The 16,668-nt window shown below is 41.4% G+C and overlaps 4 protein-coding genes across 5 annotated transcripts; 3 read left to right on the top strand and 1 right to left on the bottom strand.

Moving 5' to 3' along the window:
• Positions 1-1,908: 1,908 nt before the first annotated feature.
• LOC146697232 (betaine--homocysteine S-methyltransferase 1-like) lies at positions 1,909-3,818 on the top strand (the record flags this gene model as incomplete). Its single annotated transcript, XM_085474238.1, has 5 exons — positions 1,909-1,999; positions 2,084-2,136; positions 3,021-3,150; positions 3,244-3,472; positions 3,563-3,818. Coding segments are annotated over 5 exons (690 nt in total), but the record flags the coding sequence as incomplete, so codon positions are not given.
• A 489-nt stretch (positions 3,819-4,307) lies between these two features.
• On the top strand, positions 4,308-8,104 carry LOC146697231 (betaine--homocysteine S-methyltransferase 1-like). Its single transcript, XM_085475845.1, has 8 exons — positions 4,308-4,392; positions 5,408-5,540; positions 5,707-5,819; positions 5,945-6,136; positions 6,279-6,426; positions 6,920-7,102; positions 7,309-7,537; positions 7,654-8,104. The coding sequence occupies exons 1-8, from the start codon at positions 4,375-4,377 to the stop codon at positions 7,829-7,831; spliced, it is 1,194 nt and encodes a 397-aa protein (XP_085331971.1). The 5' UTR covers positions 4,308-4,374; the 3' UTR covers positions 7,832-8,104.
• Positions 8,105-8,967: 863 nt separating this feature from the next.
• Positions 8,968-13,521, top strand: kgd4 (alpha-ketoglutarate dehydrogenase subunit 4). 2 transcript variants are annotated; one of them, XM_085475848.1, is made up of 6 exons: positions 8,968-9,087; positions 9,184-9,293; positions 9,554-9,639; positions 12,537-12,600; positions 12,731-12,933; positions 13,284-13,521. In XM_085475848.1, the coding sequence occupies exons 3-6, from the start codon at positions 9,586-9,588 to the stop codon at positions 13,299-13,301; spliced, it is 339 nt and encodes a 112-aa protein (XP_085331974.1). In that variant the 5' UTR covers positions 8,968-9,087; positions 9,184-9,293; positions 9,554-9,585; the 3' UTR covers positions 13,302-13,521. The 2 variants fall into 2 exon arrangements, with proteins under 2 accessions (XP_085331974.1, XP_085331973.1); XM_085475847.1 differs by having other exon boundaries at positions 8,968-9,093.
• A 50-nt stretch (positions 13,522-13,571) lies between these two features.
• On the bottom strand, positions 13,572-16,668 carry pdxp (pyridoxal (pyridoxine, vitamin B6) phosphatase). The gene is made up of 2 exons (XM_085475846.1): positions 15,859-16,668; positions 13,572-15,000 (listed from the first exon to the last, which is right to left on the bottom strand). Exons 1-2 carry the CDS (start codon positions 16,454-16,456, stop codon positions 14,654-14,656), a joined length of 945 nt encoding a protein of 314 aa, XP_085331972.1. The 5' UTR covers positions 16,457-16,668; the 3' UTR covers positions 13,572-14,653.

Raw genomic sequence — 16,668 nt, 5'->3', positions numbered from 1 at the left:
TAATAAGGAGGAGGTGAAAAGAAAAATAAGATGTAAAAAATCAGATGAATGCAAAACATTGTGTAATTATTCCAAGCTTCATGTGTCCTTGAAATATTACGCTACATAGTCAGTGGGCACGGTAAGCAGCACTTTCTCTGGTGCACGTGTAGCTAGAAATTTAAAGGTTTCACCTGGGAGACCTGCTGCCTGAATCGGTATCTCAGCAGTGCACTGAAATTATTTTTGCCCTTAGACACAAATATACAAACACGTGAACTGAACTAAGGTTCAATAAAAGTGTACCTAAAGTCTTGTGTCTGAGAGAAGTAGTTGAGAGGGTTCATTTAGGTGTCATGTTTGCAAGTCAAACTTCTACATCTTGTGGTAAGCTTTTTCTAAATATAGCCATTTTAAACCCCCAAAATAAGATGACTTAGAGAAGAAATGAGCTTCAGTCTGATGATTAACAGGGAGGTATGCATACATTTATTTGCAGCTTCTACCAAAATATGCCCACAGGCTCAATACAACTTTGTGCATCATTTAGTACACATTACCCCCCAAATCCAGCAAAATGTATTATTTGGAAAAAATTGTATTACCTCTAAAAATTTTCTGTATATATATATCAGCTTTTTTCCATTCCAGACAGCACGATCAAAGCAACCTAATCTATTATCATTCGAAATACAATTAATCTGTTATTTCCCTATTTAGCTGCATGATCTAAAACAGAAAAAATAACTACATTATTATTGTTAAAGTGCCAGAAGTCATCGAATCTCTAGACAATGATTATCAAAATATTTCCCCACTCACTGTGTGGAAATAAACTGTTTCATAAACTAGTTGTTCTAGTTCTATACATGCATGCATGCATGCCTACATGAGCACTGCACTGGGGCTTGAGCTGCAAACATTTACAGTACTATATTTTGTGAGTCTCGGCACTAACAAATGTTCAAATGTGTGAAGCTTCCAAAAACCAGGACAGACTAAATTTGTGACATCCCAAAGCTAGGTCTTTGAGGACACAAATGCATGCTGTTACAAACATGTGCACACTCACACAAACACATGAGGTTGCAAACATGTAAATGCATTTGCATGCTCAAGGTAAACCCTGAGAAAAATGTCAAAAGCAGAAGTATAGGCATATGCTCTCGAGCTTACGTGATAAGGCAATCTCTGCGGTCTGCGGAAAATAGAAGCAAAAAAATAGAAAAATAAAAACATGAACAAAAAAAAATGCTTGGGACAAACGGGAGTGAGTTAATGTGAAGGTTTAGCCTGCTGCTACAATCATTACACAGGCAGATTTCCCTTTCATTCTCTTTCCCTGTTTTACTCAACCCAGTTAATTGTTGACTTTGTTATGCAATTTCCAAACAAACATGGGGCAATTTGGCATGAATTTGGTTCAAACTTAAAGTCGTCCTGGACCTGCAACAGTATAAAAAGAGCGACGCAGGGATCTCAGGCACTCTTCAGGCCTAAAGAGGGGTTCGCTGTTACAAAGTGCTTTGTGCTGCAGCTAGAACGGGGAACATGGCACCTGTGAAGAAGGTAAAATAAACCCTCTGCACACTATGCTCCACTGTGTGTTGTTTTACACACCAAGTGCAATATGCAGAGCTGGTTAGTGGACTGTGGTGCTGTAAAGGAAATGTTGCCAGTGCATGTTTCATGCATGTGTGAGCATGTGGTCTGTGAAATATCCAGACTGGAGCACTCAGTGCTGGAGAATCTCAAGCTAAAAATTGCTTTTTATCTTTACACCTTTGTACTTAAACAGCAATACTTACAGATTCATAAAATTGTCATTGCACACAGAGATAACTAATTTCTCAACCACAGTACATTATATATGGAACCATCTTTGTGTGTTCTTTGTCATTATTTTTAAAAATGTAGCCTGAAAAATGAAAGCCTGTAGCTGCTTCTCTGTGCATTGGACCAAAGGGAGACATGCATGGTGTCTCACCTGGAGAGTGTGCAGTCAGGCTGGTGAAGGCTGGTACGCAAATTTATAGTCATATGTTTTCTTTTTCTTCCTTTTACTTAAAGGCAAAAATAATCAAATCCCCCCCTTGTTTTGCAGGTGCCCAGATTGTGGGAGTCAACTGCCACTTTGACCCCATGACCTGCGTGGAGGTCATGGCTGTTAAGGTTCAAAATATTGGGGATGGAGACAAGAGAAAAAACCACAATAACAACACTGGTCCGGCCGGGTTGAGTCAAACGATGATTTTAATGAACACACGCGTGGGAGATGGACACTGATGCAGACAGCCTCAAAATCTCAAAATGGTGGAGCATTGCTCAAACTTTTATAGCCTCTGGTGCCTCCACCTTATCATACAAAGCCTAAACATTCACATGCTTTCTCTCACACAGCGCCTAAGCTACGACCTTGGCTCCCTGTTTATCTGCTCCTGCTGAAATGGGGCAGAAAACTCCAGCACACTCTGTTCTCTTCTACTCAGACAAATTAGATTTCATCTGGTACACTAGCTGCACAGGGGCTCAGAGGAAAGCACTCCAAGGGATCATTAACACCGCCCAAAAGATCACTGGCTGCCCTCTCCCCACACTGGAAGTTCTACACAACGCCCACTGTTTTAAAAAGGCCCAAAACATCATAAAAGACACCTCACATCCTGGCCACTCCCTGTTCGAACTGTTGCCCTCAGGCAGACGGTACAGAGCAATCAGAGCAAGGACTAATAGACTCAAACACAGCTGTTATCCAACTGCAATAACACATCTGAATACTACAAAAAAATGTCCATCACGCCACTCTTGTGTTAATCTATGCACGGTCTGAAGCATGTGTGTGGGAATGTATGTGAATGTTTTACTGTTATATCTTATTAGTATTTTAAGTATTCTATCTATTTTATTTATTGAATTTTATTGTTTTATTTATATTTTGATATTGCTAGGGATGATGCAATGATCGGGGACCATTCTTAATTTCGTTGTTCTCATGACAATGACAATAAAGTTTCTGATTCTGATTCTGATTCTGATTGGAGACCGTGAAGTTGATGAAAGAGGGAGTGGAGAAGGCTGGTCTGAAGGCTCACTACATGGTTCAGCCGCTGGCATTCCACACTCCTGACTGCAACTGCCAGGGATTCATTGATCTGCCAGAGTTCCCCTTCGGTAAAATATTTTTTGTGCATATTTAAAAAAGAAAAAAGCAGGCTATCTTGCAGTGGCCATCATTTCATATCCTCTTATCCCCTATCCTCTCAGCCCTAGAACCCAGAATCCTAACCCGCTGGGACATGCATAAGTATGCCAGGGAGGCATACAAGGCTGGCATCCGATTCATTGGTGGCTGCTGTGGTTTTGAGCCCTATCACATCAGGGCTTTGGCACAGGAACTGGCCCCTGAAAGAGGCATAATACCCGCTGGATCAGAGAAACATGGAATGTGGGGTAGTGGTCTGGAGATGCACACCAAGCCTTGGGTCAGAGCCAGGTAAAGGATTTTAAACGATTAGACAGATTCATACAATTGTAGCAATAAAATTCTTTAGTGTCTGTCTCCTAACCTGCCCTTTTTTTCTAGGTCCTGTCGTGAATACTGGGAGAAGATCTTGCCTGCATCCGGTTGCCCCAAATCCGCATCCATGTCCACACCAGAAGGCTGGGGTGTGACCAAGGGTGATGCTGAACTGCTTCAGCACAAAGAGGCCACCACCAGCAAGGAAATGAGGCATGTGCTGGAGGTGCAGAAGTCCAAGTCCACAGTATGAGGATGAGATTATAAAGAAAATCAATGCACCTTTCCCTCCAGTCAGTCAACAACAGAGAGACGGGGGGGGGGGGGGAGAGAGATGAGTGTGGTCTTTCCCAGTTCAGTTAGACGATGAAAAGCACTTGTAACAGCAGTGCTCCGACTGTAGAGTGTTAAACTGTAAAACCCCCAAAACAATAGGCCTGAGTTTTTTTACTTCACTTTATGGCTTCGTGTTGTTTTTGTGAAGCATGTGCTTGGACTGCTGCAACAAATCAAACTACTCAAAAATGTCTGTTACAAATTTCACCCATGCAGACATATGTGAAGTGATCTAGTGTTTGACTGTTTTTTTGTTTTTCTTTTAATGCCTGCCTGCTATCAGGTTGAAAACAAAAGGCCAAAAACTGGGAGGGAATCCAACAACAACACCAAGAACCATCTAATCTGGACCAAACTAGTATCACACATTCACAATACTCTCATTCAAAGAGTTGCATAACCTTTCCCTTGCCAATCAGAGCAGCTCTTACTTAGAACACTCCCCTTCTTCAGAGAGATTTAATCTGGCCCTCTGCCCCACTCTACTGTCACTTCAGCATCTCGAGGTCTGAGCAGTCAGGGGTCCACACAGCTGTGAAATTATGGCACCAGCAAAAAAGGTATGTGCAGACTTTTTTGTCCAGAGGTAGGGTTATGCTGTGAAAAGTTAGTTTTGTGAAATTATTATAGCAATCATAATGATCCACGGTGGGGTTAGTATTTCTGTCTGAGATTTCTGCTCCCATCTCACGCTGTAAGTTAAATGTGGGTGAAAGGTTGTGAGGCTGGGGTATCATACTGCATGTTTATGGTAGTCTTTTTGAGTGGTGTGTATTCTGTGTAGAACATCAGGTCATTTCTCAGACCACTGAACCTTCTTGATGCTATTAGGCATACAGAAAGACCAATGAAGCTCATTTTATTTATTCCATTTTTAATTTGTATACGGAATAATGGTAGCTTAAAAAAATCTTAGAGTGTCACACTGCAAGCATGTTTATATTTATATTATCCACTGGTCAGTTTTAATATTTTAGCCGATTTTGCTTCTATTGCTAGACTAAAGATGTGTGCAAAACACACAGTTAGGTGTTTATTCAATCTGTAGCAGGGATTTATGCAAAGTAGCACATAGTTAATGAGATAGTTTGGATTTTTTGCCATTTAAAAATAAGATTTCATAAAATGTGGATTATAAAAAAACATTTTCTTCATTAAGCATTCATCTTATATTAGGAACACTCAATGTGTTTGCTCAGTTCACTTGCAGTCTCCTTTGATATTATCCTAGGTTTTGACTTTTTCCTGTAGATTAAAAATAACAAGACTTACTTCAAAATATTATTTGATTTTGATTTTTGCAACTCTTACAGGATTTTTTTGAGCTTTTTAAAGGAACAAACCTTTAAAAACAAACTTTCAGCGTGGGAAGACAGATGTGGTACAGGATGTAGGAATCTGCAATCCACAAGGCCAGACAATTGCTTTAACTGTGTATAAGCTGATATCGATTACAAGTTTCTTTAAAATATACAGTTTGCAATTTCTTTGGCTTTACTGGCTCCACAGTAATATTTGCAAAATGATCCACTGAGCACAGGTTAAGCTTCTCCGTGGATCCCTCTGTTTCCACAGGGCATCCTTGAACGTCTCAATGCTGGTGAGGTGGTGATTGGTGATGGAGGATTTGTGTTTGCTCTGGAGAAGAGGGGGTACGTAAAGGCCGGACCATGGACGCCTGAAGCTTCTGTACAGTACCCTGATGCAGGTAAGAACATACTGCTGTACCAAAACTGCCACTCCGTTACATCTTAAAATGGGATTTCCATTATCCATTGCTGGGTCTGCCTGTAAATACCTGGCAGTGCATGTTACATTTTAGATTGCTTTGGCACAGCGTTTGTCCTATGATGCAACCACTTGATGATTTTCAGTGCGACAGCTGCACAGAGAGTTCCTGAGAGCCGGGTCCAACGTTATGCAGACCTTTACATTCTACGCCAGTGATGACAAACTTGAGAACAGAGGCAACAACCTCAAACTGACTGTAAGTTAAAAGGGAAATTACAGCAAGTTTCATTCTTTATCAAAACAAAAATATTTTAAATGTGTATTTGAAGAGTCTCTTTGATTATTAGTTGGGTTTTTGTTTTTTTTTGCTTCATTCTACAGGGAGCTCAGATCAATGAGGCTGCCTGTGATTTAGCCCGTGAGGTTGCCAATGAGGGTGATGCTCTTGTTGCTGGAGGAGTGTCCCAAACTCCATCTTACCTGAGCTGCAAGAGCAAGGCAGATGTGAAGGCCATCTTCAGAAAACAGTTGGATGTGTTCATCAAGAAAAATGTGGACTTCCTGATTGCTGAGGTAGCTACACCGAACGCTTTGGCATTTTTTAAAAACTTTTTCTGGAGGATTCCAAAGGTGTAAAACTGCCATTGAACCAGTTTTGAGTGTTTCTTACTTGCTGAGAGAAGTTTTGTTTGAGCTTAATGCTTTTGTCCTTTAGTACTTTGAGCATGTTGAAGAGGCCGTGTGGGCTGTGGAGGTGATGAAGGAGACAGGGAAGCCTGTGGCTGCTTCTCTGTGTATTGGACCAAAGGGGGACATGCACGGTGTCTCACCTGGAGAGTGTGCAGTCAGGCTGGTCAAAGCCGGTGAGTACAGTTATCTTTGTCAATTTTTATGTTGTTTCAGCAGAAAAGAATTACAGACTGTCTCCCTGTGAGCCTTATCAGACACTAAAAAGTTCAAGACTTCTTATCAACTTGTAGTATTTCTACTACAAGAGTGAGTGACTATTGGTCCGACAGCAATTTATTGGACAGTAAAAATGAACAAAACTTCAGCATCTGTGCCACCATAGTGTAACTAATTTATAAGGAATAAAAATGGCATATGATACCTGTAATTGGTTTTCTTCTGTTAGGATTTCCTTTTTTTTCTGGGATGAGCCTGTACAGGCCAAAACAGTGGCCAATAGTTATTTTATTCAGTAACATGCACAAAAATGTTCCCACTAAACACAAATACATTCAAAGACCTTATACCCACAACTGCAAACCACAGTTGATTAGGTGTCAGCCATGTATTTTCTTACACTCTCACACACAGTTCATGTTACTGCATGTGGTGTATTTTGTTCTACAGGTGCCCAGATTGTGGGAGTCAACTGTCACTTTGACCCCATGACCTGTGTGGAGACCGTGAAGCAGATGAAGGAGGGAGTGGAGAAGGCTGGTCTGAAGGCTCACTACATGGTTCAGCCGCTGGCATACCACACTCCTGACTGCAACTGCCAGGGATTTATCGACCTGCCAGAGTTCCCCTTCGGTAACGAGATACTGTCTTGTATTATAAATCTGCCATTCCAACTGTTCTGGATACGCACTGTCCTTATATATGCCCTCTGCTGGTGAATATGCTACACTGCATTGCAGAAAGTTCAGCCAGCCAACACAGAACAGCAAACTTTCACCACAAACTACAAAACTGTAATTTAAATGTGCATAAAAAAAATGTTTTTTTTTCTCTTTCAGGCCTGGAGCCCAGGATTCTGACTCGCTGGGACATGCACAAGTATGCCAGAGAAGCTTACAATGCTGGCATTCGCTTCATCGGTGGCTGCTGTGGCTTTGAGGCTTATCACATTAGGGCTATAGCAGAGGAACTGGCACCTGAGAGAGGCTTCCTTCCAAGTGCATCAGAGAAACATGGCTCCTGGGGTGCTGGTCTGGAAATGCACACCAAGCCTTGGGTTAGAGCCAGGTCAGAACAGAAGCAACTATTAATTCTAATACTTAAAAATACTTTGTGAAATATGACATATTCGCTGTTTACTACCAGTAATCACTCTTGTTTTTTTTATGTCTGTTGACTTTTAGAGCCCGACGTGATTACTGGGAGAACCTGAAGCCAGCCTCCGGTCGTCCCCAGTGTCCCTCCATGTCTGTCCCTGATTCTTGGGGTGTTACCAAGGGCCATGCTGATCTGATGCAGCAGAAAGAGGCAACCTCTAAAGAAGAACTCGAACAGCTGTTCGACAAATCAAAAACCCACTGAGTCAGTCTGTTTCAGACTCAGCAGCCGACAGCTGTGTACAGAGCTACTGATGTGCAGCAGTCCATAGTATCTATATACAGTGCTTCATCTAACAAACATAGTGTCAGTTGTCATGACATTAGCACTGTTATGTGTATCTTTAGACTGTAAAACTGGGGCCACAGCGTCTCAAAAGTGGGAGCTGACCCAGTAAACCCAGTAAAAGTGACCAGTTTGGTTTCTCCGACCCTGGACCACTTAGTTTAATATCTAATAAAAAAGATAAAATACAAATCGTTTGTTTCTTCTCAGTTTCTTTCTGATGATGGGCGGTGTACACATATATTCTGTGTCTACTACTTGTGTCTATGCATCCACAAATAATCTGCAAAGCAGAGTTAAAAGTGTTATAACAGAGTCATTGTTCAATGCTATAAGACCTGTCATTAAATAATAAGGCTAAAATTAGTGAGATTTATGCTATCTATGGTTTATTCCTGCAATGAGAATAAACAGTGAACTCAGTTGAACTCTCTGATTAACTGTAGGCCTGTTACTCAAAGCATAGTTAATGTTTACCAACATAACACCTGAGTATATGTCTACAGTAAGCACAAGATGACTTTAGAACATACCAGAAAGGACTGGAAACTTCTTGGTCTCATGGTTGGACATGGTGTTTATTACCCATCATTAAACTGTTCTCATCCTTCCCATTAATTAATTTGACAAAGCTTAATTGGAAAATAGGATCTGACAGTGTCTGCATTCTAAACCAGATGCCTGTGGTTTTAAAAGCATTTGCACATTGTTTTCCAGAAGGCCTGTAATGAAAGATGTTAATACGTTTTACTAAGAGAACTGCTGAGACATATAAACTATGAGAAGAGAGGAAAAAAAAGTCAGATACCCAATATGTGCTGGGTTTTCCTCTCTTATGAGCACCAACTATTAAGGAACAGCAATATTAATAACCTAATTGCTGTGTAATCTGGCTTTTATATAGATATTATACTACAAATACTACAGTATGTGCAACGCGGCACGAAGGAAAACGCGATATTGCTCCTGGTGACATATTTTCACAAATAAAAGAGCTCTGTTCCTTATCTCGCTTGTGATTGAGCGAGCACAGCCCACGTGACGAGGTTATCCGTTTTCTTCAAGGGAGTGTGAAATTAAAGATAGATATTTTTGCCGTTACCTAACAGGAGCCTTGTGTTGACATTTCCCTTATCATACGACAATATTCAATCAATTTTGTCGCTTTGACAACAGTAATGGTGTTCTGGGCCTTATCAGAAATCGGATAATTTTACTTTAGAGCGGGCTGGAGGTTTTTAGTGATACAGTTTTTCATGTTTTTTTTACAGGAGACGGCTAACGAAGACTGTAACATGGCCTGACCTAACAGGACAGTCGCTGACAACACATCTACCGGCCACCTGCTATCATAGACAGAGGGTTAAAGACACAGCTAGAGGTAAGGTGTAGCATGATAACAGTGCATTTATCGCTAATGCACTTCAACCTTCCACTCAAAATGTATGTTAACGACCAAATCTTACCTAAAAATTAAACACTCTTCCCACAAACATGTATTGCTATTTGTCTACTATGACTTTCACATTACCTCCTGCACCGTTGTTATAATGTCATTCGCTGAACCCTTTCTGTCTTACGGGCTCGCCGTCGATAGCGCCATCATGTGGTGTTTTTGCGTGTTTTTCTTTCTTTCTGCAGCTTCAAACCGGAAGTAAACGCGAGAGGTCGTCATGGGGAGTAAAGTCAGCTCCAAAATGGCAGCTCCCGTCGCTCGAGTTGTTCAGGTAACGTTAACTACTTAAATGTTAATTTCTCCGGGTTTGTTTGTGTTGCCTCCTGATTTAGAGCTTATAAAGTAAAACGCTGCTTTTCCCGCTGTTCCGAACAGTAAACTACTTTATATCGTGCGGCCTCTTGAGGTGGCAAAGACCCGTCATACCCTTGTTAGTGCCCTTGTTCATAAACCGCACAGGACACATCAATATCGTTTAGTCACGTTGTGAGAGCGGCCTTTTAATCAATTAATTAAAACTTAAGGTAGGTGTAATATTAGTTGTTTTAGTTGTCAGTCTTGCTATGGCTGAGTATAGCATAAAACGGTTCACAGGGAGGCCTATATGTCGGTTAAAGACAGATCTTTGTACCACAGTAGCCCAGCAGAGTATTAAGGAACTGTACCAGCAGTGCTTATTTCCTACTAATAGACTAATTTTAATCGTTTTTCAATTACTGGAGGATATGAGCGATCTGTGATGTCAGGAAAACAGAAATAGTCTCTACAAATTTTTAATTTGCATTTAGCCACTAAATTTATGCTCTTTGTACCGAATAAATGTTTGTAACAGTACGTTTGTGATGACTGCTTGTCTGTTCTTTCATAACTAATGCGGATCAGAATTACTGCATTTTAGCTGCAGTTAGGCCGCTAAAATGCCTAACTCCCGATGTCAGGAAATATCTTTCACAGATTGGAGTTATAGTTATATAACATATATAACAATCATAAGTAACTGCGCAGTTCATTCAAAAGCTGTTTCTTGGACAAGTGTGGACTATACCTTTTTAATTTATTCATAAATTAAAAAAGTTCAGAGTTGAGTTCATGTGTGAAACTTAAAAAGTTTCAAAGTTGTTGTTGTGAACCTGCAACTTGCTGTCAAAGGAGCTCTCAGTGCAAGGGAAGCAGGCCACCCTTACCATCTGCAGAAACAAAACAAATCCAGACTAAGTCAATGATTCGGCACAATAAACTGTTAGCAACATGAGTAAGGTCTTGACTTGTATGGACGAGGTGGATGATTTGTTAACGGTGAGGAAAAACCTCTTCACAACATCCAACATCTAGAGCCTGTACAGAGGGTTCACTCCAAAGTCCAAATCATTTGCCACTGTGGAGAACAGAAAGGCCAGATAACACTAAAGAGAAGAGACACATGAAACACAGGTACTGAGACTCAGTGGCACTCAATCATGAAATCCAGTGCCATGAGGCAGAAAATCAGCTTTATGCTGTTGTTGACTGGACAGCAGTTCACAGTACGAGTGCACAGATAACCAAACCATGTCGCAAAATAAACTGCTGTGGACAAGTCAGTCATTTGACCTCAACACAGTTTAGTTATATTTGACTTGTTGAAGACAAAACTATAGGCAGAATCCATAATGATTTCCTGTGAAGGTATCTTAACAAAGTATTTGATTATTATATTATTTACATTTATAATATATCCATTTATTGTTGTTATTATTATTGTCATTGTTACTGTAATGCTAATTTGTCTGATTATAACAAACAACTGAGACTCTGTCACTATAGACTGTTGTTTGTACCAAAAAGCACTTAAAAGATGGGCATACTGATACACTACACTACTTTAATGGGTTGATCTGTTAGATCAGAGGTTCCCAAAGTGTGGGGCCTGCCTCCTGAGGGGGGCGCTGAGCCATTGCAGGGGGGGGCGCGGTATGAAAAGAAAAAAAGAACGCTTGGACACTGCTAGCATAATTGACAGGTTTTTGATGGGGCTCCAACACAAATGCAAAGCAGGAGATGAAGCATCGCCAAATATGTTTCCAAACCAACTTCATTCCAACTTCATTCCAAGAGCCCTGCCTTTGGCTTCACCTGCACAAGTGCCGAGGTAGGTCTCTGCGACAGAATTAGTTTCCCTTGCGTTGGGAGCACGTGCTGGGCTCTTCAAATCACGGACAAACAGTATCCCACATTCTTGATTTTTAGTTCACAAACACTTCTTGTAATAAATAACTACTCCTGACATTTTGGAGATATTAATTCTTTATACAGTAAAGTTAGAGCGATCCTGCCACGATTTGTTTCCCTGGTTCAAATCACGGACTAACAGTATCTCAAAGTTGTTTATGTTTTTGAACCCATTTTGCACAGAGAGGAATTTTTTGAGAAATGTATTGATAGCAATGTTGAATATTATTACACAGGAAAAAAACAACCACACGTAAAATAATCACACCATAGGCAGAGGCGGAGATTTTCGAATCACTGAAAACAGAGATTTTCGGTGATTCGAAGCACCGTTTACGTGTGGACGAATAGGTCCAAACGCATAGAAACAGCTGCATTTTCAAAAATACCAGTGTAGGTGTGGACGTAGCGTAAGAGTTTGGAGATTATTTTATTACTACCTGTAATTTATTGCAGATTACTTGTATTTGCCTATTTGTTTACTAATTGATTGAGGTGTGAAATAAACCGCAATGGAGTTTGAAAACAAAATATGGGTGTGTATGGTTGGAGGATATGTTTGTGGGGGGGGGGCGCAAACATTTTTCTTGTAAAACAAAGGGGGGCCCAGCAAAAAAACACTTTGGGAACCACTGTGTTAGATGCACTTGTATTTTGTATAATGTTTGCTCTGTTGTATGTTTTGTGGTATATTCCTATCAACTGCTGTTAGAAGGCTACATTAACTTAACGTTGAGCGCCTGATTTTACAAAAATACTGTCACAAGTCATACCATACATAAATAAAAAATTTAATTCACCCTAGTGTTGTTCATCATATTTTTCTAGCAGCTGTGTTTGTTTTAAAGCTCATTCACTCTGTTTTAGCACGTGTGGGAGACAAAAAAAACTACTGTCAATTTGTTGTCATGTCAGGATGCCTACCCTTTAACTGACTGCTGTTTGATTTTGTTTTCTCAGGCAATACGGCCTCATACTCCCCTGATCAAATTCCCCAACAGACAAGGCCTGCCCAGACCTAATGGTGAGCCTTTGTTTTTCCCAGCTGAAAGAACGTGTTCTTTTAGGTTCACATTTATCAGAAATATAATCGTTAACAATGCCTTCCCTGGTGATTATTTCATTACGTTACTCTTTTTCTTTTCGTCCTCAAGCCCAGGAGGCATTGAAAACATTAGCACTAAACCTTCCTCAACATAATGCTCCCACTTCAGCTGCAGCATCGCCTCAGTTATCAAGACCGCATGCACCTTTAACACCAATCCCAGGCACGCCAGACACACTGGCCTCTATTCAGCTACTTCCTGCAAGGTACCACAGGAGACCGTTAACAGCAGATGAGATGGATTACATCCAGGTGAGGCTATCTTAACTGTACCCAGAGTTTTTACACAGAACTACTTGGTTCTTTAAAATTGAGCAGAGTGGAATAACAAAAGAGACGGAAAAATGTCAAATGTCAAGCAAAGTTGGCAACAGTATATGACCCACCTTTGACTGATCATAAACTCATAGCAGTAGGATTCAAAAGTACAAAGGTTAAGTGTACGGACTGATTGAGAACTTAGGAAAACTTACTGTAACTTGTTGCTGGTGCATAACTAGCTATAGAAACTGCAAGTAGAATCTGAAAGTTTTGAGTATTTAAGTATATATTTTGGCTGGTATTTGTGTTTATTTGTATTCTATATCATTTCTTTGCCACAGCGCGGTGGACCAGAGTGACATGAAGTGACGCCATCACTGCAGCCAAAGTCCTTATATGTTGAAGATCAGTATGTCTTTAATCCTGTTCCTCAGCACAAGAGAACCCGATGCCACATGTAGAATAAAATATTACATGGATCCTGTTAAAATGTATATATGTTGATTATTAGTTGTTTAAGTGTATATGAACTCCATACAAACAGATGTTCACTGTAAAACACGCTGCAAAGGCACACTAGCTCCTTGGTTTGTCTTTATTCATCTGGCATTGCATATTTTTCTCAAAGATTTGTTTTTAATCAATTTTAGTTTAAAAACAAAATCATCAACTCATCTTTTTTATTCGTCCAATTTATCTAATTTTACATGCTGACTAAAATCCAAGCAGGAGGCTCTAGTATACAGAAGGAAGTTGGACTTTCCATGTCTCTCGCTGCACTTGAACTGATGGTTTTTGGAGCTAAAAGGCTGGTGAGGTAGTTGAGGCAACCATGCTGCATGAAAGTACATTGAGTTCATGTGAACGGCTGGATTTAAATGATTAAAATAATGTTGGATTATTTTGTTGGAATTTGATTGTGCAGATTCTAAACAAGCAGACATAAAGGGAATTCTAGTAACAGGCCACCACTCTTTTCAAGAAAAAATTAATTTAAGGTATTTATTGTTACCATTGCTGGCATGCTCTATATAGTAAACATTAATAACACTGAAAGTTCACAACAGTGCAGTATGATAGGCAACCATTATTGGCTTTCTAGCTATGAGTTTCAGCCGTTTACTCCGATGAATATTGGCACAAGTAGCACAGAAATGACAGAAAGACCGGAAGTGAATGAACACTTTACCTGTCTGCCTGGCAGATTGTCAGCTTAGTCTCTACCAGAGCTGAGAAAAGCTCACACTGTTAGTTTTTTTTTTATCTTCTTGTGATTATAATTAGAAGTGACACCTAGGCAAGCACACTTGAAGATAATTCAGCATTAGTAAGTACATGTCTCCTGTTTGGCAACAAACTTTAAACAGCCAGCTTCTAAACACATGAATTCAGAACAATTCATGGCTTTACAAAAATACCTCTGGATGTTTAAAACTCAATATCAAACACGGTATGATCTGTGTGAACACAAAACTGCAGTATATTCATAGATTATTATAAACACGTAAAGCTACAGAAACTGTCAAGTCACAAAATGAGCACAACACTTGAAGAAACACTGAGGTATGCACTGGATTACTGTGATTATGGAAATGATTTGCCCTAAATCAGTCTTGGTCACAACATAAACAGCGCCTTCTTATTTATTAAGAAACTAAAGACTCAACATTGCACTTGAAGCAATCTGTGCTCTGTACAGGAGACAGACTCTTCAGTTGCTCTGTTCGTCCAGTTCCTCAAAAGCCGGTAAGAAATCAGCAATGGTGTCCACCACGTAGTCGGGCACCAAGCTGTGGTTGGTGGTTTGGTCACTATTCCTGTACTCCTGGGCCTCCTCAATCTGAGACACACCAGTGAGAGTGAGCATGGTGTCGAGGCCGCAGTTGGACCCGAACAGCATGTCCGTCTCGAGGCGGTCCCCGACCATCAGGCACTGGGCGGGATCCACCCCTCTGAACTGACTGGAGATGCATTCGAACATGAAGCGGCTGGGCTTTCCGATCACAGTGGCCTTGCGTCCTGAGGCCACCTCCAAGGCTGCTGTGAGGGAGCCAGAACCTGCAGGGGGAGAGGCGGAGTAAAGATGACTGAATCACCACCAACCACTTTCATTTCCAGCTGCATGCTATTAATAGTTCTGCGAATCTCATATAAGCTGCTCAGTCAGTAGGTACAAGCCATAAATATTTTCCAGAGGGCCACTTGTTTTGGAGAAAGAAAAAAAAAAAAAAAAAATCACCCTTCAGATTTGTGGAATCTAAAATGGATTACTGAGTGAGCTAAACTGACAACTGCTCTCACATGTTTTTTGGGGCTTTTTTTTTTTTTTTAATCTTAAACATATCAGGAGGAAATGAGGGCAGAGAGGACTGATGACATGCACCAGAGCCCTGAGCTTGAGTTGAACCAGCATCTTTTACCCTATGGTCTCTGGGTAACTCAATTACTACCTTATCTTAAAACTCTGCAAACTAGTTATGATGAACTGATACAAGCCTGAGGCCAGGAGGTAGCTGTGCCTCAGGTTGTGGGTTAGTTATACTGCAGTGAAGCTTCCAGGTGCATTCTGTGTGTATCTGTGCAGTGGTGGGCCCCTGAAGAGTGGTGCAGTGAACAAAAAAAGTTTAAATAACGCAACAAGCCGGAGCTCTTGTTGTTTTAGCCATTTGTTCTCTGCAGACCTGTCCTGACACTGCGTATTCATGCTAATGAACATGTGAAAAGAAACCTGTGATGCACAAGCCCAGCTATTTTTGCAGAATAAGTAATTTTAGGGCCCTCTGACCTCTTGACATCCTGGTCCCTTGACCGCTAAGCCATTTTAGCAATCTATCCATGTCTGGCAGAAAAACGAATATCTTAACGTGACGTGAATGAGCAACACTATGTGGTAATTAAACCTCATCCCCATTATACCTGGTAGTATCCTTCCACCTGACAGAGGGTGCCAGGGGTCGTTGTCGGTGGCCAGGAACAGACACTCCGGGTCCTTCAGGTAGCAGGAGGCTTTGGCCAGTTTCAGAAAAGTCAGTTTGTCATCATGTCCAACCAGCACTGCCTTTACGTCCGGAGCCAGGGCGCAGTCGTAGATGGTGGCGTCCGGATCATCCGCCTCCTCCACGCAGGGGATGCCTGCCTCTTGCAGCTCTCTGCGCAGTCCGTCGCAGCCGATGACAAACACCTGGCCAGGGACCTTGACGACGTCTCTCAAGTAGAGAGCCGAGCAGTACGACGAGCTAAAGATCTGCTCCAGCATCACGTCAGTAAAGCCCAGCCGGTAGAACTTGTGCACATAATTCTCCCGCGGCCTGGTGCAATTGTTGGTGACGAACACCACGTTTTTGCCGCGCCGGATCAGCGAGCTCACCACCTTCGCGGCGCCCGTTATCGCGTTCTCTCCGTGCCATATGACCCCGTCGCAGTCGAAGAGAAAGAAGTCCTTCGCCTCAAGCAGATTTCTAATCTGAGGTCCTCGAATTTTCTGGCAGCCTTTAAAGCCAAAGGCGCCTGCCATTCCGGCTTTTTCCTCGGTTACTTCCGTCTTTCACCTTCTAGTGATCCCCCACGTCGAAAGCTGGTACATCATGCGGTGAAGACGGCGTGTTAAATGATACGAAAACAAATCAATGTCAGGAAATCACATTGCAGAGTCCTTGGTGCGGTTACATACACGGAGCGAGCCACAAAAACATTGACACCTAACCACGCCCACGCTGTCAAGACTGA

Source organism: Copadichromis virginalis, linkage group LG12, assembly GCF_057382275.1.
Source record: "Copadichromis virginalis isolate Kocher_CV1m ecotype Utaka linkage group LG12, C_Virginalis_male_GT1.1, whole genome shotgun sequence".
Taxonomy (NCBI): Eukaryota; Metazoa; Chordata; class Actinopteri; order Cichliformes; family Cichlidae; genus Copadichromis; species Copadichromis virginalis.
The sequence above is the reverse complement of the archived record's forward strand: the minus strand, read 5'-3'. Positions and strand labels throughout refer to the sequence as shown.

What these genes read in the sequence shown, in the direction of transcription:
- LOC146697231 (XM_085475845.1), top strand. An exon ending in GCAACAACCTCAAACTGACT is followed by an intron (nt 5,820 to 5,944) that starts GTAAGTTAAAAG and finishes TTCATTCTACAG; the next exon opens with GGAGCTCAGATCAATGAGGC. An exon ending in AGTCAGGCTGGTCAAAGCCG is followed by an intron (nt 6,427 to 6,919) that starts GTGAGTACAGTT and finishes TTTGTTCTACAG; the next exon opens with GTGCCCAGATTGTGGGAGTC.
- kgd4 (XM_085475848.1), top strand. Translation starts at nt 9,586, where the DNA reads ATGGGGAGTAAAGTCAGCTCCAAAATGGCAGCTCCCGTCGCTCGAGTT. An exon ending in CCGTCGCTCGAGTTGTTCAG is followed by an intron (nt 9,640 to 12,536) that starts GTAACGTTAACT and finishes TTGTTTTCTCAG; the next exon opens with GCAATACGGCCTCATACTCC. An exon ending in AGGCCTGCCCAGACCTAATG is followed by an intron (nt 12,601 to 12,730) that starts GTGAGCCTTTGT and finishes TTCGTCCTCAAG; the next exon opens with CCCAGGAGGCATTGAAAACA.
- pdxp (XM_085475846.1), bottom strand. Translation starts at nt 16,456, where the DNA reads ATGGCAGGCGCCTTTGGCTTTAAAGGCTGCCAGAAAATTCGAGGACCT. An exon ending in AGGTGGAAGGATACTACCAG is followed by an intron (nt 15,001 to 15,858) that starts GTATAATGGGGA and finishes CTCCCCCTGCAG; the next exon opens with GTTCTGGCTCCCTCACAGCA.